This window comes from Epinephelus moara, chromosome 8 (genome assembly GCF_006386435.1).
Source record: "Epinephelus moara isolate mb chromosome 8, YSFRI_EMoa_1.0, whole genome shotgun sequence".
In the NCBI taxonomy this organism is placed as follows: Eukaryota; Metazoa; Chordata; class Actinopteri; order Perciformes; family Serranidae; genus Epinephelus; species Epinephelus moara.
Genome location: NC_065513.1, coordinates 5,890,219 through 5,913,953, shown reverse-complemented (window position 1 = coordinate 5,913,953; position 23,735 = coordinate 5,890,219). Strand labels below are relative to the sequence as shown.

Genomic DNA, 23,735 nt, shown 5'->3' with positions numbered 1-23,735 from the left:
CAAAAGTAGTGTAATAAGTAACTTATTAGCCTACGTAGGGTAATACTGTTAAGTAAGTCATTACTTTTAAATGAGGGTAACTAGTAATATGTAATTTCTTACATTTTGAGAGTAACTTGCCCAACATTGTTACAACAGGTAAACTTTATGGTTTAGGTGCTTTTCTGTGAGCCCTATTCATATGATAGAAAATTTAGGATTTCCCTACAACTTTGCTTTCACAAATGTGGGTAATCCAAACCAACATAAACAGCAGATGTAGCCTAACTAGTTAATCCATAGGTGAGTTAACCTTTTTTCCCCACAATGTTTTATTTGCAAATTGGAGGTTTTACTATGACATAAAATCACTGAACATTGAACAGACCAGGGGGTTTTAGAGTTCATTGCCAGTCCTTTAAAAATCAAATAAAATGTACAGTCTGTAACAGGTTGAGAGTCTTTGCAGCTTTGTTGTTGATTACACATTCAAGTGTGGTGCCATAGGCCTACTGCTGGAGTTCAACAATGAAACGACGAAAGCAGGATTTAGAGTCAGACCATTTGTGTAGGCTATATGAAACTTTCCAAGGATAATTAGAAGTTGTATTATGTAGGCAGTGTTATTCACCATCCTACTGAAAGTAAAATATAGCATCACATCAAACACAGTAAGGTGTACAGTATTAGCTACCCATTTTTTTTCATTTCATTCAGTCTTGCATATCATTCCAAAACTGATTTGAATGATGACAATGATAAAACAAACGAAATATTGTCAACATTACAGAAAATACATGAATAGTCTATGTTTAACTTAAATCTCTCCAAGACCTCCTTAGCGGGATAAATTCGGTGTAACCCTTTGTAGGATAGCCTACTTCTTTCACTTTATTTTTAATGCAATATTTATTTAAAACACTACAGGCTGTTTTCCCCTGTAAATCGCTCATGATAGACGACCAGAAGAACCTTGCTGCAGGGGCCGTATAGTTCAATACGTTTCTGATGTGTCTGTTACTGCAAGGTTTATCTTGAATATTGATATCTCCAATAAAAATCGTAGGTGAGTTAACCTGATGATGGTTGACGACTGATCCTCAGCCCAGGACCAGGACCCATATTCGCCGCGCTGTGTATTCTGGGAACACACAGTAGTTTCAAGATGGCGGCGAGCAGGAGGCTGGCCAAGGTAAATCTCCCGATCCCGTTATTTTCATATAATTTGTACTGTGTAGAGATGTATTGGCGACTCCTGGACTCATTCGTTTTTCGTTTCAACTCAAATAAGGCAGTGTTTTTTTAAGACATACTTAGTGGCTGTTTTTAGCTGTAAACTAATTAAAACGAGAGGTCACTACTGGCCATGTAACGTTGGCTAGCTGACCAGATATTACCGTTAGGCAGCGAAGCACCGGCAAATTAGGCCAGAGTCGGGAGTCAGCTTTCGAAGACGACCACGGAACATATGTTTTGTTCACTAGCAACGTACAGCTCTTATGCCGTTATGGGTTCTACGAGCCAGGGAGGGAGTTTAGATGTGGCCAACATAAAACCGTGAACGAGTTTTCTCGGCATAAGGCGTTTGCTAATCGGCTAACGTGCTAGCCTCAGGTCTTAGCTGCGTTTCAGTTCGCTAGCTAGCCAGCCAGCGAGCGTCAGCTAAACCCCCAGTTAGCAAGGTTCGGTAGTTCGTCACTAAAGGATGGATGGGGATAAACTTAGTTTAAATCAACTGTTAACATGTTTCATTACCTTTACGTGAAAGAATCAGACAATAAATGCCAGGACCGGATGTGCCATTTTCTGGCAACAAGTCAGTGAGACTTTGTACACGGGCTAGTTTGCACCCGACGACACACACAACAACATTAAGCTCTCGCAGCTAGCTGGCAGGACAGAATGAGGAAATCGGCCTGAAGGAAGACTGAGGCTGGAGTAAAGCAGTGTTAATTATCAGAATTGTTTCCTAGAGCATAATTGGGACTTTGTAAGGTCGTTACCTAGTAGCTAAATTGATAACAATAGATAAGACTACATCAGGATCGTTCAGACTTGGCTCAGCAGATGACAGTGATTGAAGATCAGGCTTGCAGGCCTACAATGAGTACCTTTGTTTTATGGGAATTAGACCATTATATCAGAATGTTGGGGAATATAGTGTGTAATTCCCACTGCTTACTACTGTCCACCATACTTAAACACCCTGAGCAATCGCGCACAGCACTGGTGTATTTATGTTATGAGCAGGGGGTATGAGTACAGATTATTTTCTAGCCAGTTACAGGGTTCTCTGGCAACCTACATTATAATGAAATATAGTAGCACTTAATGAACTATGCAAATAAACTTACCAAGCTTTAGAAATCAAATTTGATCAACTTGTTGTACGGTCTGTATACATATGTAGGCCTATGCATACTATAAAAGCAACTAGTAACAATGTACAACCATTTGATAAATTAAGTGTATGGTTGATTATTGCATAGATTATGCTCATCTTTTTCAGTTCTAATTTAATGTGGCTCTTGGTTGTGGGCACATTACATAACAGAATGGCAAATGTGTATGTATATATATGTGTGTATATATATATATGTATATGTGTGTGTGTGTGTGTGTGTGTGTGTATGTGTATGTGTATATATGTATGTATATTTGCAGATTTAGGCTGTCATGAACAGCCATTTGTAGATGAACACATATTTTGAGAAAATGTAGCCACATTTAATTTAGTTCTTATTTCCCCCCTCATTTACTTATTAAATGGAAATGCCCAATTTCTGAACACTGCTTCTATCGTTGTCAAGGGGCTGAGTGTAGACAGACAAATGCTATACCCTCCATGACACATTCACTTCAGTTCCATTTTCTATTATAAAAGTCACTAGTGCAGCAAAAACAAACAAACAAACAAAAAATGATGGGAATTCTTGCTGGCTGCAAGCAAAATTCTTACTAAGCGAGCTGGAGGTAGCACTATCAGTAATTGAACCAGAGATGTCTGAGGTGATGACCAAGAACTTAACAGCCTGTGGCACCACATTGCCTCCCCTTTAGCTGCATTGTTGAGCACTTGCTCTCTGCCACATTGTAAACATGTGTTGGCGCACACCTGACCACAAACTTACAGTAAGACTTTCACAAATCGGTAAGGGAAATTGAAAAGCAATAAAGTAAGTTTTATAAATAAATCCCCTGTTATCCACTTTATACTGGTTCCAATTTAAAACTGGTACTCTATACTCAACCTTGGTGAACATGAACGGTTTTCACTTCTGTAACATACATTATTTGCTTGTTCCCTTTTAGGAACTCGATGAGATTCGCAAGTCTGGAATGAAAAACTTCAGAAACATTCAAGTTGAGGAATCAAACCTATTGTCATGGCAAGGGCTCATTGTTCCTGTAAGTAGCCAGTCCTTCTTGACTGCTCTACCATTACATTTACCACCTCTACAGTTTCTTCTGCTAACCTCCTTTGTTCATTTCCAGGACAACCCTCCTTATGACAAAGGTGCGTTCAGAATCGAAATCATTTTCCCCACCGAGTACCCTTTCAAGCCTCCCAAGATCACATTCAAGACAAAGATCTATCACCCCAACATTGATGAGAAGGGCCAGGTGTGCTTGCCTGTGATCAGTGCAGAGAACTGGAAGCCTGCCACCAAAACTGACCAAGGTGGGTGTTTTAAGTGTCACAGAGGGCCTCTGTAAGTAAGCTGATGAGACATAATTACCTTTTATTACATTTTTTTATTACATGTCCATGTTTCTACACAGAGAAGGGCTTTGATTGAAATTGTTTGATGAAATTGCTAAATAGGTTTTAATCAAAGTTTAAGTACCAATACCAAAACAAATCAGTTTCAGTACCCTTTCTTTGAGTAAACTCAACAGGAACCAAAACATTACAGTATTTGACGGTTACTTAGTAAATCAAAACATTACAGATCTCAACAGCACTTACATAGTGTAGTGTCAAGGATTTCATGGGCTGGTGGACTGGTTATCTTATATGCTGCTGACCCACATTATTTTAATATCAGTTTAAAGGGATGCAGCGATTGTGAAATTCTGGGCCAGTACCAATGTTTAAAATACCATTTTTGTTGATAGCCAATACCACTGTTTTTTGTTGTTGTTGATTATTTTGGTTTTGTTGTTATTTGTTCACCCTCTTGTGCCAGAAAAAAAAACAACAACTTCATTATCCAGAATATCTAAACTGTTTTAAGGTCATTCAGCCCTTTATTACACTATCTTTGACTGAGCACAAATTCAGTCATACAAAATTATGTAAACAACCTTTAACCTTTTTCACATGACCAACATTTTTCTAAAAGAAGCTCCAAAAGCCTTTTTACAATATATAATACATAATAATTCCATTTTTAATAATATACTAATATTTAATTAATTTATGTGAAAACATTAGTTTATTTTATTTTATTATTTATTAAAGTTTCTCGCCAAACTATATTTTGCAAGATTTTATTTGAGCACATCACGGTAACATAGCATAGCATCATAATGTAACTCAAAACAACCTCTGTAAGCTGTTAATTCTGGCCACCAGCTGCTAACAGGTAACAGCTAACATTGAGTAGGGTGCGTTCGGAATTACTCACTCCAGGTACCAGGGCGCTCTTTGGCACAAACTAGATTGATAAGCCCTGTTTCCACCGAGCAGTACAGTACGGTGCAGTTCAGCTTGGTATGCTTTTATTCCGTTTCCAATGCGAAAAGTTGTGGATAGTACCAATGGAACCTTTCCATACTGTTACCATTCTTGGTACCCCCTCTGTTGGGGTACCTAGCACACAGATCTGGTACTATAAGGTGGAACTGTGAACACTGCAGTCTGTTGATTGGTCAGTAGCAGATGGTCACTCTGCTCAGGGCTGAGTTGTGGCTGGTTTTGAGGCAGAAGCCACTGTTCATACAAATGAGAGTTTATTAGTAGACTGTAACTATATAATATAAGGATGTTTTGCTGCCTCTGGCAGCAGCTGTAGATGGAGAAAAAAATGACTTAATTCACTGGGCCGACTGCTGGGATTTTTAAGGTGGAACATTAACACGTAATGTTACTCAATGCACGATCTGACGGCATGACTCAATCAACACACCTTAAATATTCCATATGACAACTTTGACCATTACTTGAGTTTTTATACAACATACACCTTTAGTAATGAGTGGATATTTGTACTTTTATATGTATTAATTTGGTCCGGGTTATGTGAACTGCATTTATTCCAGTCCTCACTCGGAGAAAAAAAAGGGTCGCCTAGCAAAATGACAAAAAGAGTGAAAAAATTGAACTGGAATAATAAAGTACATATATATAGTGATAGCCTAGATGGTGTAGTGGAGACATGTCCTTATTGTCAGCTGATAGATGGGACCTGATAGGACCATACCAGTTTTCATGATAAAATGTTAAGGTGATACACCCACCTTAAAATCTGGCCCATCCAAACATGTTATATATGTTATAACTCATGGTAATCACGATTTTGCTTGTAAAACAATCTTTCATCTTGGCACAAATTTTTGTGGTGAAGATACACATTTCCAATGTGTAGTTCAGTGCAGGACAGATGTCCCGCCTATGAGCATTGCTGATTAGACAGACTCTGCTCCTTAAAGCACACAAAAAACATTGTGGCTTGGAGGGATGCTCAACTTGTGAACTTCACTGTGAAATTGCGAGAGAGCACTGAATTGTGGATGGCCTACCACATGTTTGTTCATCTGCTGTATAGCTGCCTTGCTATGACTCCGCCAACAGCAACTTCTAAATCCTCTTCAGAGCTGCAGAAACACTGGAATGCAGAGTTTAGCATGTGTCACAACTACACCACTAGCTGCTGTTTGTTGGTTCCAGAGGCTGGGGATCTACCTGATCTGATGATGTAGCAGCAGTGTTCTCTTTTGCTCGCCTTAGAACCATATCCTCCTCAGTATTGACCTCATGTTGAGTGCTCCAATTTCGTAATCTTGTCCTTTAATTTCCTATAATATAATTTCTTCTAATCTAGAGTACAGTATGAAGCACTGACGGAACTGGAAGAAAATTAGAGACAGTCTGACAAGCATCGACTGCTGTTTACATAGCATCACTAATTAGATCAGTTCTCCATCCACACAGCTCCAGGGTCAACTGACCTTCTTACTGTTATGACAGTCATGGGGACCGATAAGAATTTGTATTTGTGTTTTACTATGTGCTGTAAATGGGCAGTAACGGTATATGTATTTATACCAAATTGTCACGGTCTGCTGCAGCACACAGAATAAATGGTATGTAGAGTGATGCACGTAATGCAGAACCAAAGCACTAGTTACGCCCAGAAACCTTTAGTCATATGCTGTTAGCATTATATGCTGAGGTTATCACAACAAGCAGATTGGCTTGCAAGTTAGTCACAATATGGTGAGCGCAAATTTAATACTGGAGCTGGAAGGCCCACCCACCGGTTCCTGGTCCGCTAGAACAGCACTAGAGAGAGAGTTGTGTAAAAGATAAGGATGGTCAGTGGGCTTTGCTCCACTGTTGTAGGAAATGTGAATAGAAACACATCCAACATGTTAACGCACATTCAACATCATCACCCAGATGTGTGGATTAATGTATGATAAATGTTTGGGTGCGTTGAAAATTTAAATATAACCAAGGTGGAACAAATTGAAACACTCTTCCTAATGCACAAGTTTATTCTTCATTATTCTATGTATTTTGGTATTTCAAATTTCGTAGCGTAAAAAGATTCTTTTCAGTTTTACAGCCTGCTGTGACCTGTTGTATTTTGGGAAATGATTAAGTGTTCACACAGTGTAATGCACAAGTGTTTGAAATGTTCGTGATTTTATACTGAAAATAGTTAAGCTAAGTTGCCAATGGGCAAACTGCTCTCATGTGACCTTCACATAAATGTGGACATGTGTTCCCAGCTTTAAGACATTTATAGTAGTCTGTGTGAACCAGTCAGGACCAAGACTCTTCATGACTCTCTAAGGTTACAGTAGCTGGCAATAGTGACAGGAAGGTAAAAGACAAAATCTGAAATGGAACCAACAGGGTACATGAGGTCAATACTGAGGCTCAAACGGATGCACCACAACAGTAATTATGTAGAAAGTGTCATGCTCATATCGTAGCAGCTCTGTGTCGTCATATTCACTCTCTGACAGTCTCTTGTGAAAGTGTCAATGCTTTGCAGAGTTACTTCTTTGTGAACTGCTTTTGTTTCCTAATCTGTATGTGGGTCCTCCAGCCCTGATCATCCAATCAGAACTCAGATCTGAGTTCCACAAAGAGGAACAGTGCATTTAAGTGCTGTCATGTAGTTAAAACTGTTGTCAGGAGAAACATTTTCATAGACTCTTCAATGCAACTGACTGTAGTTCATGAGAAGTGTCATTCATGTCTGATAAGTATTTATATTCGCAGTTGATTTTACAAACCACCCGAACCTCTGAAGGCAATGAGATGTTGCAGCTGAATGATGAAGCTCTGCTGCCAGACCAGAGGAGTTATAGTTTTGTATTTTCAATTAGTTATTATTTTTTATTTCAGTTTTAATTTCTGTTTTCAATTCAGGTTAGTTTCAGTTAGTTTCCAGAGTGGGTTTGCTTGTTTTGAGTTACATTTTTGTTGTTTAAAAATGTTTAGTTTTAGATGACTTTTTATTGGTTTCAGTTTTTTATTGTAACATGAGGGGTATTTGTCATGGGCAACATTAAAGTCGTTCATAATAGGTATTAGAATACATACACAACACCTTGCGATAGCAGCTTATTCACAGTAGACTTGTACATGTAGCTGTCCCAGTCAGAATAAGCATATGCACTCCTCAGGCTTGTTGTGTTGACAGGTTGGATCAAATTGACAAAGTCTAAAAGCGCGTTCCAGGCAACCCGTAACTCATGTTTTTACGACCTTCTACCCGTGAAAGTGTACTGGAACGGCAGTCAAACCCGTAACTTACCACCCGTGAACTTGTACCAGATCTATGTACTCCCAGTTACGCCGTCTGACGTCACACAGCCCTCTAAACCAATTACCTTACTCCCCTAAACAACAATGGCAGCCCTATGGATGTGGTGTTGATGCAAGTGATACACAGTGAGAAATAGACAAAAAAAAATAACCCTAATGTTAACGCATTATTGGCAGCCGCTCTAACAGCTGGTTTCCAGTGCAAGAATAAATCAATACAAAATACGTTTCCAAACACACAGATAATGTAAAATAAAAAGTACAATAGCATCTGTGACCTATGCGCTGCTTCTCCTCTGTTTCACTCAAATGAGCAAGGAACTGGCAGTTTGGTGATAGAAGTGATCGGAAACAAACATAAAAACCCGCACATTCCTCCATGTTGCTTTGACAGTTTCGCGTGACTTGCCTGTAATACTATGAAGTCGTGAGTCGTGACTTGAAGTGGTGACTTAGGGGCTCAGAAACTTGCCTGGAATGCAGCATAAAGCTGAAGACATGTCCTGTCTTTTTTTATTTTTTTTTTATTTTAGTCAGTTAAATATACAGTATGGTTTCTGTTGGTTTTTGTTTTTTCGAAAGTCTAGTTTTATTTTTATTTCAAGTTCAGTAAAAAAAAAAAAAAAAAAAATAGTTTTACTTTTTAGTCTAGCTTTAGCTAACTAGGGATGTTCCTACTGACTGATGTACTTACTTAGACTAGTTGACTAGTCCAAAAGTAAGAAAACATCTAGAACACAGTTAATATTGAGCACAAATTAATCCATTAGTTCAAACATTGTCCAAAACTTATTCATATATAAGAGCCATTTAAAATCATTAATCAGATTTTTCAATAACCAAATGGTATTTTAAATGCTGTTGGAATGTGTATGCACCAAGCCTTATAAACATTTCAAATTATCCTACAAAACATGACAAAACTCACTAAAGAAAAGTCAAGAAACAGCATTTATTTTTCGTCCCGACTCATCCCCATTAAAAACACACACACACACACACACACACACACACAAACACACACACTTACGCACTAAAGCCCTTTTTAAATAGGAATTGTGCAAATTTGCAGGAAAGCCCAATCAGTCTTTTTTCAGCCATTGGCAGTATAAAAACAAAATCGGGGAGTGCAGCAAAATGCCGCCTACCTACTTTTGTTTATAAAGAATGCGCCTTTTTCGGGTCAATGGGGGGCGTGAGCAAGTAACAACACGTGTAGCTCAATGTGTGACGCAAACATTGACGTGAGAGGGAAGCCGCGGCTGGTCAGTCCTTCGGCAATTCTCCCGTAAGTTGGCCCGTTCTTCACCGTTCCCGTCATCTGACGGTTAATGGCCTCTTCCTTTGCGAGGGCAAGGAGGGCGTGCAATTCCATGTCTCCCCAGTTGCTCATCTTTACAGTGTCTGTCAGGTTTGCATTTCCCTCTTGCTACTAGCTGCTCGCTAATTCCTGCTATCAGTTGTTTCCTGTTTATCCACCGCCAGTGGGTCACACGTGCGGCGTCATCAACAGTTCCTCCTCCAGACAGCTGCCTCGGTCTTTTTAAACTAAAAGGGTTCTGCCAATATGTCTACCCTACGAGGCGGAAAATTGGGCACCTTGGATCAACTCACCAATCCAGCTCTGTGTGTCTAAACGCTCGCAGCTTGCCGGCAAAACAGCCCAACATTCGCGGAAAATCTGGCACTGTAAAAGGGGCTTAACTCTCTTGTTCATGGATGTGCATGCAAATTGACACACACATTTGTTCAGGCATGTTGGGTTCTCCTCTGCGCCCAAAAGCACCTCTTTGTTTTAGCCTAGCCAGAAGACATCCAGCCAGTGGGAGTGTGTGAGGCTCAGACACACTTTGCACATTCAACATGTTCCATCCATTGAGACTTAGATACTGTGTGTGTGTGTGTGTGTGTGTGTGTGTGTGTGTGTGTGTGTGTGTGTGTGTGTGTGTGCGCGTGCACGTGTGCGCGCAGAGGGTACCAGCTTCATTTGAAACAGACTACATCAGAATCAGGCCTTTATTTATTATTCCATCTGTATTTTTCTTTTTAATCCGCTCCCGTTTGACTCGTTTAATGCATTGTGCTGTCATTTCAACACTTTCTATGTCTGTTTCAAATTAAAAGCCCCTTATAACGTCAGTTGAGAGAATCCTTTCATTTTTCTATAAAGGCTTTTATTGCGAAACATTTGTAGGAACTTTTTGAGGAGTCAGTGACTTGCTTGTTTGCATGCAGTACTTCAAATGTAGCTCCTGCCATCTGGTGGCGCTTTTCACAAAACAGTTCGGCTGGGACATGAACAGCCATATTGACTGAGATAATAATAATAATAGTAACAACAATAATGATATTAATGATGATGATGATGACAATAATAATGATAATAATAATACGATTAATAAAAATAGGACAAGAATAATTTGATGACATCACAAACGACAACTAGTGATGTTTTGTTGTAGACCAACATGTAGTCTGTCATGTCTGTCGGTCAAGTCACGGTAAGATTTTATGACTCTACAGTTGCCTAATCTGACACAGTGACTGTCAGAACAGACACAAATGTCATGCAGTCTGAACCCAGCATTAGTGTGTTAAAATGAACTGAAGCCAATGGGGCCCTGGAGGGTAGGAAAGTATGTAAAATGACAACACCACCTGAATTAATTGGCGGATGGTTGTCAGCAACTCGAGGTACAGTATAAGCACATAGAATTTACTCACCTGATTGTGCAAAAGCCCTGGCTTGGTGTCTTAATGACTTCTACCTTTCAGTTAATGCTCTTTCTGCCAGCACATACTGCTAAGAGACTAGTGGCCATTGTCTCATTAAGAAAAACATCTAACTTGTTTTCCATGGCTGTTTGTGTCTTGCAGTAATTCAGTCCCTCATTGCGCTGGTGAACGACCCCCAGCCGGAGCATCCCCTTCGGGCAGACCTAGCAGAAGAATACTCAAAGGACCGTAAAAAATTCTTGAAGAACGCTGAAGAGTTTACAAAGAAACACGGCGAAAAGCGGCCAATGGACTGATCACCTGACAAGCGTGTAGCCCTCTCTCTGTCTCTTTCTCCCCCTCTCCTCCTGTCTTACCCGCCCAAACCAAATACCGATCTTCCTCTCGCCTCCTCGCTCTCCCCCTACACCTCACCACCTTCCTCGCTCACTCCCCTCCCCCCCTTCTCCCCTTTACACCGGTCCTCCCTGCAGTCCAGGAGCCGCCCCAGCTGAAGCCAGGCAGCGGCAGCCTCAGCCTCCCTCCCCATCCAGGACTCTCTGTGGATCAGACAGCTTCCTCCCCTTCCTCTTACTCCTCTTCCTCCCCCTCCTCAGCCATAAATCTCCAGACCATTTCTAACTTTCTACTCTTTTCTTAATGTGAAAAATGGAAAAAGAAATGATAAGGGAACATGATGTTCAGATGAAGAGTTAGATGGAAATACTGAGTAATGTGTTAATTTTCTGTTTGCTTTTCCTCTATATAAACAACTCTTGTGTTAAATAGATCTCACTTAGACATGATTTTTCTGAAGTATTTTATTTTTTGCAGAGAAGGAATACTGGTTGATTACTCTTTTTTTCTTTTGCCCCATCATCAATAATCTTTTAAGCTTAAAAAAAAACGAACATGACAGAAAGAAGAGAAGCTGTAGGTAGGTCCTGGAGGTGCGTGCTGACTGAAATGTTTTCCTTACTCACCTCCACTGCTTCTAGACTTGCACTGTACTCTATGGGACAATCCCTCTCACATCTCCTTCCCCACAGTTTGTAACCCACTGAGCAGAAACAAACATTAATTGAAATGTCATTGCTGAAAATGCTACAGAACATTCTTGAGTGTGAAAGAAAAATTGGTTTCCAAACATGCCGTTATCTTCAGGAGGCCCTCAAAGAATATCCCAAAATTTTCTCAGATGTACTTTGATGGGTTTTTTCAACATAGATTAGTTGCACTCTCAGACCATGCTGCTAAATCAGCATGACAAATGGCAATTGTGATTTTCTGTTCCTGATTAGTATCAGGATTAGTAATTATTTGCTTTCTCCACTTGAAATGATATTGATTGGCACTTATTTAAAATTGTTAATGTGGGAAGAACCTGTTTGGTTAATTGGAATCTACCACGCATGTTTCCTCTCCCACTATTGGGCACCCTAATATAACCACCTATCACATCAGAAACAGAGCCCTTTACCACACTGAGACATATTCCAGTGGCAGATGGACTGTCGGCTGCCCAGCTGAAAGGGACGTCAGGAGGGAGGGGGGGAAGGAGAAGCTGGAGAGGGATGCACTCAGCTGGAATGAAGCTCAGCTCCTGGAGGCGGTCCTAGGAACAAGCACCTTGAAGGCAGCTGGGAGAGGGCTGGCTGTCCGGGGATGTGTCAGGACATGGAAAGGGACTGCAGTGGCCAAAAAACCACCATGTAACAGCTGTTTGATCTGGTCCCTATATTGTTTCATAATAAAGATGGCTAACCATTTGGCCTCACTGTCTGCCTGGTAGTCAAGTGGATGTTGCACGTGTTTGGTTTCTGGTGACTAGACAGCAGAATGAATCCAAAACAACATGATCTGATTAGCAATTTGGTAGAGCTGAAATCTAAATGAAGTGAACTTAATACTGTTGCTTCATAGTTTGACAGTAAATCTCAGCTCCCAGCTCACTTTACTTTTAACAGCATCTCAGTCTTCTACACTGTCAAGACTCCAACATTGTGGTAAACAGTTGATTGAGAAAGCCAGTATGTGGACCTTGAGTTAAGGTCCACATATATTTTTTGTCATAGTTTAAAAAGGTAAAGGATAAACTTTAATGGTCAACTATTGTTTTAGTTCATATTAATATTTTTCACATGGAAACCCATTTATTACAGATCCCATATGTGACATTATTTGACATGGCAATTATTTTCCAGAGCATCCTTCAATATAATTTGAAACCGCATTCAGGAACATGGACTGATGTTAAAAGCCTTCCTGAGCGTTTCAAAATGCAAAGATATCCAGGAAGCACAGTGAAGCTGGTTCAAATCACCTGTGTAACTTGTGATTCACCACAAAGGTAAGGAGTAGAAGTTTCTGATGGTTAAAGGTGTTGATTTATTCCAGTTTAATCTCAACTAAAACTATGTCCTCCAGCATACAGTAGCTGTAGGATAATACTGATGAGTTGCGGTGTTAGAAAAAGTACGTGGGGCGGGTTGCACGGAACATCTTTCGTTAAGATTTTCCTCAAAGTTCTAGTTAGGTTTTCTCATAAGAAAATCAATGGCAAAAACTCCCTTGAGTCTTCTCCGTAAGGTTTCCTTAAAAATGTTGAAAAAAAGGTATGGTTTTCCATTGCACAAAAGACCTTAAAAAAAGTTAAGGTACCTCTGTCTCTATCTTAACTGCAACATGACTGAGTTCATGGTGATAAATGAAAAAAAAACTAACACATCCTAGAAGAGTGTTCTGCGACCAGGAGAAGCCAATGGATACACTTTGGATATTACTGCTGAAAAATCTCTTTCAACGCAGTAAATAAATGAGTCAATGTTTTTCCTTAAGTAAGGCCACTTTATTCTGTGCAACTGTAAAAATACTCTATTACAAGTCCTCTATTTAAAATGCTCGTGTTACAATAGAAGTACAAATGTATTTTCAGCAAAATGTACTTTAATTACTTAAAGTAAAACAAGTTATTATGAGCCGCTGTGAGTTGTTGATTTTTATGTTATTGGATAGTTAATAAGAAGCATTAATTTGTAGGAAGCATTGCACAAGCTGGTGCTGATGAATTGAAATGTATCTGTTGTATGCTGTAATCTATAACAACAATTTTAAAGTTTATATATAGAGATTTTTTTAATATGTGAAAATATGTTACAACGCTGAGCAGTCCAGTTTAAACATTTAATGCAAAATCTGAATTGTGATTGCATCCTCATCAAACTGAGTAATGTGAGTTCAAGTTGCTGTTTGAGCAGGCCATGATTCAGATCCTTTACTCAAGTAAAAATATTGTGATAATAAAAGGACAAAAACTTAAATGTGTATCAAACACTACAATATTTGGTTATTACTGATGCATGACCTACAAAATCATCATTTGTACATCAGTCATGCCGTGTTAACTTGAAATTGCGAAGAGAACTTTGCTTTTCTGGCATGCCTCCGAGGAAAAAAAAAATGTATTGATTGGGGACCACATTTAACAACAGCAACACTATTTAAAATCATCTGTTTACAAACAGATAACCCAAGTCTCCCTTGTTGTATGCTCAGTGCTTCCCAAACACATGCATTTATCCATTCATTTTCTCTTCCGCTTATCCTGTTGGGGGTCATGGGGGGCAGGCGGGGTACACCCTGGACAGGTCACCAGACTATCCCTGGGCTGACACATAAAGACAGACAACCATTCACACTCACATTCACACTCACATTCACATCTACGGACAATGTAGAGTCACCACTTTACCTGCATGTCTTTGGACTGTGGGAGTAAACTAGAGAATCTGGAGAAAACCCACGCTGACATGCAAACTCTATACAGAAGGGCTCCCCCATCCCTGGGGTTTGAACCAGAAATCCTCTTAATGTGAGGTGACAATGCTGACCACTGCACCACTGTGCCACCCTCAAACACTCTCTTAAGAACCAGACCCTGATACAAGAGTTTTTCAGTGAAATGTTTGGTTTCCAAATGGTCATTGTGGATGAAGTATTCCTTTAGTTGACGATTCATTGATAGCAGAGTCATGGTGACCTCCTAATGGTAAGCAACAGGAAATCATGATGCACAGGCCTACTATATCAGTTCCTTAACTAAATCATCAGTCGTAATGGCTAAAGCATGTACTACGTAGCTGCACCTTTGCTGCATGTCACAGGCCTTTCTCCATAATTTCCTTTCCGTCTTTTTGCCGTGACTTGTCCAACAGAAGGGGAAAAAAATCCCCCAAAAATGTCATCATGAGTTATGCATTAGATAAATGTGTTTTTTCTTTGATTTAATCTCATTACATTATTAAGTGTTCCTGATAAATGTGATTAATCCTCTTTAACATGTAATCTGTCTTTACTACATGGAAAGCGACACACTCAAACGTCTTCAGAGTTCATACTGCACAAAACACCTGAGCAGGAACATGGATGACAGAACAGGTACCAGGTGCCATGACCAGCAGAGAGCTATGGTCCATAACACCAGAGACAATAATTAGAAATGAAATACATTTGAATGTTAACAGTATCACGCGTTGCACTACGCCTTCATAAATGCAGACTGACATCATGTTTTGTCATTTTTATGTCACTGGACTGTACATTCTGTACCAAAGGGCTGCTGTGTGTTGACTTTGTGCAACTCTGGGGACACCGGCGTCCTCTACCGGCCTAACTGTCTTTCAGGGGCTGTAGCAGGCTGAGTTTTAAATCTAGAGTGAGGATACACGTGTCATATGGAGCTAGAAGGCAAAAAGGAATCTGTTGGTACCAGTGTCTAAAAGAATGTCAGCAAAGGCAAAGAAAAAAATGGCCATTTATCACAGGGGTCCCTTGACTTATCATCTCAAGATATCTGAATGAAAATGAGGGTACCCATGAGTCCCTTTACAGATATGCTCACTTTATAATAGTCCCATACAGCTTTGCACAATAACCATGCATTTTTTGCATGCAGTAAATGTGTCATTTTCGCCTGCTGTATTTAAATTTTTCTGCATGCTGAGATGCTGATGTAGGATTACATGAATAGAGTCTGACTAGAGAGCTGAGACTGAGCGGATTCAATGAGCCCAATTTTATTCATGTTGGATAATGTTCGTCCCCATAGTAGCCATTTCACTGCAGTGAGACCACTTTTTAAAAACTTGATCTCACTGCATAAAATGACATAAAGTGACCTCTGGATAATTGAAGCCTCATCAATCTATATAGCCACAAACTACAGACCTGGAGTAATCAGAGGTAGGATGTATGTCTTTCATAGGTATATAGACAATAAGGGGGTCTCTCAGAAGCTTCTAGAACATAAGTGCTTACCATCCAGTCCTCAGAAAATGCAAGTTTTATAGAAATCTCCAAATTTCAAAGGTTTTTGATACCATATCACAGCATGGATTTTTTGTTATGGTGCTCCTCAAGATCTTGTGTCTTAATGTGGCATTTTGGAGGGATTTGTGACCATTTTCAAGTTTTATCAAGTGGTCAAAAATCAAAAATCAAACCCAAAATTGCTGCAACAACTTATGTAAAAAAATGGTAACTGGTGTCATATACTTCCATCCAGTGGCATTAGGAAGTTACAACAGGCCCCAGTGCACACTATTATGATGGGCCCAAGTGCACGCTGTTGTGTATGTATTGTCTTGATACAATATATATGATATTGGACAACATCAACATACATTCTACCCAGCAATCATTATTGCATGTCTGACAAAATATCAAAGAAAGTAATAAATAATTTAGTTGAATAGTTTTTATAGTATATTTATAGATTTTATAGCTTATGTAGAAAAAGCATGTCATCTTCAAAAAAATAAAAAAGTAAACCATGACGTAGACGGGTTTGCCTCTTTGAGGATATATAGTATATAGCAAATGGCAGATTTTAAATTAATATCAGTGTCTTATCACTCCACTTTGAACACAGAAATATATTCAAGGTGGCAATCTGAATCACTTGCAAAGCCCACTGTGTTTACAGGCCCCTGTGCATCTACACTGCCTGTACTGTCTATATTTACTCCCCTGCTTCCATCATAATGTTTTAAGCCCCTATACACTCTAAATACTGCTGGACTGCATGTCAAATAGATCTTCAGGTTCCCAGCTTTCAGATGACGTATACCACTGATAGCCTATGTGGCATCTACTGTTGACCTGCTATCTCCCCATGAACATCTTGTGCCCCCCTCCAAGAGTCATAAATGGGTCTGAGGTGGGGAGGGGCACTCCAGTTTTCCAGCCCTTTGAGTCAGATGAAAATACTAACTGGATAAAATGTCACTGGATTTAGCACTGGTGATTGGTCTCAGTGAAAATGGAAATTTTAGGAAAAACTTTTGAAAAAAACATTTGACAGCAATTTGACATCATTTATTAGCTCAGCAGTTCAGCTGTGATCTCTGGAATAATTTCAATATAGCAATGTATAAAAAAGTTTCAACAGAAACTTTATCAAAATATAACATCTCAAATACCCAGATAACAGCTGGACATATTACAAACATACCGCAGTTACAAGTGATTTAACATGTGGATGTTAAAATAACATTCACTTAGAGACACACATTTGGCAGGTGATTAGATGATCAGTGCTACTTGTGCTACACAGACCTGAGATCATTGAAAATCATCCTCCACCGTCATTCATAAAAACCACAAGTACTACATGGCTTCATTACCTCACCCCTCTATTACTTTACACTGTGCAGAGTTTCTATATGAATAGAATTCTACCTGACCCCTGATCCCTGCGTGGGAGTTTGATTAAATGGGAGGAAGGAATATGCAACACATAAGCACAAAACTGAAAAAATGAAGGTCTTAAAACTGGAGTCTGAACCTCAAGATCAGATCATAACTCCACTGTGAGGTAAACTAGAGTTTAAAACAGCTTGGGTCTTCTTTCTGTATTTTACCATTCATCTGTGATAGTAACATTTTATTCGCCAAGTTAAAGCTGACATCTGGGAACAGGGTGACATCACTACAGAGAAGTCATGACCATCAGACAGGTTGGAAACAGACTATTTTAGCATGTTTAAATTGGTGCTAATAATACTTCATTTCACAGGAAAAGTGTGTGAACACAGCTACAGTAAATACAGTAGGTGACAGCTGAAGCAGGTAGTGGGTATGTAAACTGTGATGGATCTTTACAACAAACACACTGGCTGATCATTTCACTGTTTGACTTGCCATCTTGTGGCTTCTAACCTGTCTGACTGCCCCAGATCGCTGCTTTTCATCCTTACACTGATGGACAGAAGTACATTATAAAAACCCAAGCTGAAATGAATATGTGCAATGAAGGGCATGTAGGTAGTGCAATCCATTTATCTATATCACAGTACTGTAAAGCAGCACCGAGTATGGCTTACATAAAGTCTCTTCACTTCACTTCTCCACATTACTTAAAGGGAAACTTCCAGAACATTCCAGTCTTTAGGTTATTGTAGTTTTCTGCTGTGCTTCTGTGCTGAGAGTGGATTTTGTGTTCAACTGCAAGGATCTATAGAGAGCTCAAGTCCGGACGCCACCTCCTGACTGGCCTCTGTAACTCACTACAATCTCTCATTGATCCTTTATTCATTTATTCATCCTTCATGATTATTATTATTATTATTATATATTCTAATCAAGAAAGTTAATTATTTATTAGTTAGCATTAAAAAAAAACAAATGTCCCTTTCTAGACATATGGAGTGACCCACATCAGGGCAGATTTAGAGTCCTTTAGCTCTCTACAGTATACATACGTTTGTCATGTTTACACAGCAGTACTCAGATGTCTTTGAAGGCACAGAGCTGCACTCCCTCTTGGCTGTAGATGGCCAGTAGGGACGGGTCAGTGAGCACGTTCAGCTCATGCTGTCTGTCAGCCGACTGGGAGAAGTCATCCGGGCCCTCTCCACAGCCTCCTTCGTGGGGGTTACTGGGGTAACCCGGGTGGACCATAAGCTCTGCTGTGACCATGGGCTGACTGGAGCCTGATGCGCTGCTGGAGGTAGTGCTTGGAGAACCTGCAGCCAAGGCATGGCTGAGGGCCCTCTGCAGGTTGGGGACGGACATGTTCTGGCCCATGGTGGTCAGTCCCAGGTACACGTCTGGCCATCTGTGGACATGCAATAGGTTTAGATCCTGATTAGTGTTTGTCAGCCAGAGACCAGGAGGAACCCTGCAGAGAATCAATCCATCCACTCACTACACACACGCACACTAACAAACACTCTCACACACTCTTTGAAAATAAGGCCCCGATCACACAGAAAGCCTTTTAGCAGCTGAAGGAGGCTTTTTGTAATTGTTTTTAATGAGATTGAAGTTTTTCGCTCACTGTTTTTGTGTGGCTATGTGCCTCACGTTTTTGCCGGAGCACTCTGAGCTCCTCAAGTTGAAAAAACTACAACTCAGCGTGAAAAAGTGCCCCACATCATCTCTGCTTTTTCCCCATTGTCCAATCAGATGATTTGAGAGGCGGGCCTTCTGTGGTTGTCACATCAAAAAGTTTACAGTTGGTAAACAATGGAGGAGAAACTAGTGGTAGCAGCTGCTGATACCCAGAGCTATACAACTTTACAACCTGCAGTGACCACCATCTCAACAGAAAACAGCAGGCGTGAAAGCACATAAGTACAGTACATGAAATAGCCATCATTGAGGTTAAGCTCCTGGACCAACAGGTGCTACTCCCCGTGATCCACCCTCTTTTTTAGGGTCTCATGTACACACACAAATGCGGTGTGCCTCGCGTTTTGAAACCTGCAAAGCACTTTCTGTGTGATCGGGGTTCTTCAACAATACTTTATAAGACTAAGGGTTCCATTCATAGACTGTATAAAAATGATGGACGACATGACAGCTCCCAAAAAGTGAAGCCAAAACACCTCAACTGCCCCCTAGTGGCCGGCTGCAGTATAGGTTCTAAACCCCGACCCCTCAATGTTAATAAATGGGACATGGGCCAAACTAAAAACTCAAAGTACACATTAAATAAAATTTTCCCAAAGATGGTTTCTATCAATAGACGTCATTCTTACCACACTGATGTGTGTTCAGGTTTTTCCCTATACGTTTGGTTTTACTTAGTTATTTGATGCTATAAAAAGGGGTGGGGGGTTGTTATCATGATTGACAACTGTGTGTGCCAATCGGTGTGTTCACAATCAGTGATGCTGCTCACGATTGGTGGGATGGTGTATGGGCTGGAACTAAATATGGCAAAGATCTCTACTGCGCAGACTCTGGCTCTGAATGACATCACCAGCGCAAGATGGCAGTGGCCATATCCAGGATATTTTGCCTTTATTTTTGTACAGTGGGAAGAAGTGGAGATGCGTCATCCATCTTTATATACTATGACCCACAGCTGTGACTCATACGTGACGTGATATTTGCATATTATATGTGATACTGGTTGTATTCCTGACAAAAGTTTAAAAGTTTCATTCTGTTTATATTGCCTGTTTTATTTGCATTGGTTTTAAGTACATTACTTGTAATTGTCTCTTTATTGATTACTTAAAGTCATATTGTTTTTAAGTGGCAAGGCAGCTCCTGAGTTACACCAGGGGCGCAATAAAGACAGTGCAGGCAGTGCGGTTGCATTGGGGCCTGTGAGGTGGGGGAGCCCATAGAGAGAGTGGGCCCTCCAACAATGTGTTGTGTGGAGAATGGGGCCTTATGAGTGATTGCCACCTTGGAAATATGCCTGTGTTCTAAGAAAAACTGTCATTAAATTAAAATCGTGCCATTTGTTATATATGCCCTTGAAAAAGGCAAATCTATCTCTGTCATGTCATTTTTTCTTTTTCTGTAAAATAGTAAATAGCATCTATAACAAAATTATATGCTTATGCTATTGTTACAGCTGTATGTGTTCTGTGCTGCTGTCCCTTTTTCCCTCCCTTGTAGATCTGCCCAGGTGTGCTGCATTACTTAACGAGGTGCAGCGCACCTGGCATGGAGGAGGTGCTGAAGAGCTCCTGTGCCAGCAGCAGAGGAGAGAGGCCTCTGGGCTGCATCCCAAGTCTCTTAATTGTATACTGCTAACTCCTAACTCCTGACTTGAACCAGAAGTCGTTTGGGGTCCGCCATCTTTAAGGCCGTCTCATGTCTCTTATTCCTGCCAGTAAGGAGTTAGCGTTAGGCGTTAAGAGGGATCTGTTAGGTGCGATGAGTAAGGTAACATGAGAGGTTCCTAACAGGAAGTCTTTTTCAGCTTGAGGCCCTGACGTATAAATACCCGCCCCCTACATCTGGCTCATTTGAACGAGATGGCGGAGAAACAGCGCAAGTGTACCCCTTACATGCATTCTTTGCAATGAAACGCTGTCATTCACATGCCTACGTGACTACAAAAAGTAATGTTAATAATATTTTGTGCAAGACTGTCATGTTGTAATTAAGTTTATTTCATTCACATAATGTATGGCTGTTAAATGTGCAGCTGCTCATGTCCAGAACCACATGTGTTGACATAACACCACACACGTGCACACACACACACACACACAAACACACAAACACATTTGCCCATCATTAATTGTCCTGCATGTCATGTGAGTGGAATGATGTTTAATAGCCTGTAGGTAATATTAATTATTAATATTAACATTAATTAATATTATTACTTTCATTAATGCTGCTGTAAGCTACTGTCATTACTGTCTGTCCTGCATCTCTCTGTCTCGCTTTCTGTCTCATTGTGTCATGCGGATTACTGTTAATTTATTATGCTGATCTCTTCTGTATGACATCTATTGCATGTCTGTCCGTCCTGGAAGAGGGATCCCTCCTCAGTTGCTCTTCCTGAGGTTTCTACCGTTTTTTCCCCGTTAAAGGGTTTTTTTGGGGAGTTTTTCCTGATCAGCTGTGAGGGTCCTAAGGACAGAGGGATGTCGTATGCTGTAAAGCCCTGTGAGGCAAATTGTGATTTGTGATATTGGGCTTTATAAATAAAACTGATTGATTGAGGCAGACTGACAGGTCTGATATGTCTTATTCACTCAGCAGCTGACTTGTTGAATGATGGCGAGTGGATTTAATAATAGTGATAATAATGATGATAATAATAATAATAATGATAATGATGCTCATCACAGTGACATTGGCAGCGCTACAGAACGTTCTTTAATTGCGACAAACTTCGGCAAATGACTCAATAACAATGGTAATACATGCAAAAGTGTGTGACCAAAGTCATGACGCTTCAGAGTAAGACCGTCTCATGTCTCTTAATCAGCAATCCTCGCTCCTCACTCCTGACTCCTTGCATGTTTTCCTAAGTGGGAGGGACTAAACAGTTAGATAAGGTGGCTAGATAAGGTGGTTAGCAGTAATTTTAAGAGACTTGGGATGCAGCCCTGGTGTGTGGACTGCTGGTCTTGCTGCCTCTCATTGAGGGATTTTGGTTGTCTTGTTTGCCTGTTTTAATTCTAATAAATCCCATGGATTTGAGTGTTTTAAAGGTGTTCATGTGATTATTATGGGTCAGTGTTGGAGATTTGTCCTCCCCATAGGGCCGCCTAAGGGTGGGGCGTAACACTATAACTATAAATCAACTATTCTATAATAAAATATTATTTTACTGTAAATCAACTATTAAAATTGTTAAATTAAATTAATATTTTCTTTGGTATCATATATAGATAGGCAATGCTGATTGATGGGTAATATATACGTTGATGTTAGTCAGTGCCAAGTGTCTGATCATATGGTGAGATGATATATGCACGATAGCGTGCATATATCAGCACTGGGGCCCTCTGTAACTACCTTACACCACTGAGTGACACTGAGGTCCTCTAGGAACATGTTAGTTTTGCTATATCAGCATTATGTCTTGTATATACTGTCCTGTTATTTGTCATTGTGCAGGGTGACTGCACTAGTTTCCCCTCTAAGGATTAATAAAGTAACCTAATCTGATTTCATCTAATGGGATTTAGATGTTTATCCATCTGTGTGCCACGTATGTGCATGATGAAACAATGCCTGTAGCTGTGTCTCAAATCCATACTACACACCAATTCTCTGCAGGTCTTGAGCATGACGTGTGTTCACACTACAGAAAATATGGATGTTTTAAACTGGTTCACCACTGTGAACACACAAAGGCAGAGCTATGTATACCTATTATTTTCATCATATTAATGAAGCCTTGTGAACACATTCTTCTAATTCTCAGTCCTTGTTGAACTGTGTGCATGTGCACAAGTCTGATTTTGCGCTGCCATAGTTCATCATAATGGGAGCTGTGGTGACCCCTGCTGTTATCTCCTGGCAGTTTCTGTGTGCTCTATGGCAGTTTACTGTATGTTGTCACATCATAGGGCTTATTGCTCAATTCCATTATTTCCCAAGATCGATCTTTCTGCCCAGACTGTTCATGTTTGAAGTGATTCATATCTGATATCAGTGTGAACAGATCTCTGCCCTGAAATGCCTCACATTAAACCAATAACGTCACACACATGAGTTGGAACAAAAATAAAAACAAATGTCACATCTCAGCGACAGGCCTTTGGGGAAAAAATTAATCTCATTAAACGAATCAAAATTTGCAGGGCTACGTAACGATTTCTCCATCGGTGCCTCATGAAAACACTGGCACAGCATGTAGGCAAGCTGTACCAGTCAGAGGGCGTCTGGCAGTCAGGCTCTATAAGCTGTCTTCTGTAGTTTCAATGGACCAATATGACACTGTGCAGTGAGTGATGCGTGTGTCTGCGCAGTGTAGTATGACAGGACAAAACCATGGATGTGTGGGAAAAACACACATGAATTACAATATGACCATTCTCACACTGGTTACGTGGCCAGTGATCACACATGTATACAGATATACAGACCCTTTCCAAAAAATTAGAATATCATGGAAAAGTTGTTTCATTTCCATAATTCCATTCAAAGAGTTAAACTTTCATAGATTATAGATTCAGGGCCCACAATTTAAACGATTTCAAGTATTTATTTGTTTATTTTTACATAATTTGGGCTTCCAGCTCATAAAACCCACGAAAACAGGAAT

General features: G+C 40.1%; 2 protein-coding genes across 2 annotated transcripts in view; one reads left to right on the top strand and one right to left on the bottom strand.

The window, feature by feature from the left end:
- The first annotated feature begins 1,093 nt into the window (after positions 1 to 1,093).
- On the top strand, positions 1,094 to 12,484 carry ube2l3b (ubiquitin-conjugating enzyme E2L 3b). Its single transcript, XM_050049966.1, has 4 exons — positions 1,094 to 1,171; positions 3,292 to 3,387; positions 3,475 to 3,661; positions 10,865 to 12,484. The coding sequence occupies exons 1-4, from the start codon at positions 1,145 to 1,147 to the stop codon at positions 11,017 to 11,019; spliced, it is 465 nt and encodes a 154-aa protein (XP_049905923.1). The 5' UTR covers positions 1,094 to 1,144; the 3' UTR covers positions 11,020 to 12,484.
- A 4,577-nt stretch (positions 12,485 to 17,061) lies between these two features.
- Positions 17,062 to 23,735, bottom strand: part of ydjc (YdjC chitooligosaccharide deacetylase homolog) — a 22,486-nt gene continuing 15,812 nt past the window's right edge. The window contains exon 6 of the mRNA XM_050049959.1: positions 17,062 to 18,818. Coding sequence (XP_049905916.1) covers positions 18,488 to 18,818 — 331 coding nt within the window. The 3' untranslated portion in view covers positions 17,062 to 18,487. The remainder of the gene's footprint in view (positions 18,819 to 23,735) is intronic.

Excerpts from the sequence above, each read along its gene's own strand:
- ube2l3b (XM_050049966.1), top strand. The coding sequence starts at position 1,145 with ATGGCGGCGAGCAGGAGGCTGGCCAAG. Across the intron at positions 1,172-3,291 it reads CGAGCAGGAGGCTGGCCAAG|GAACTCGATGAGATTCGCAA; the intron begins GTAAATCTCCCG and ends GTTCCCTTTTAG. Across the intron at positions 3,388-3,474 it reads GGCAAGGGCTCATTGTTCCT|GACAACCCTCCTTATGACAA; the intron begins GTAAGTAGCCAG and ends GTTCATTTCCAG.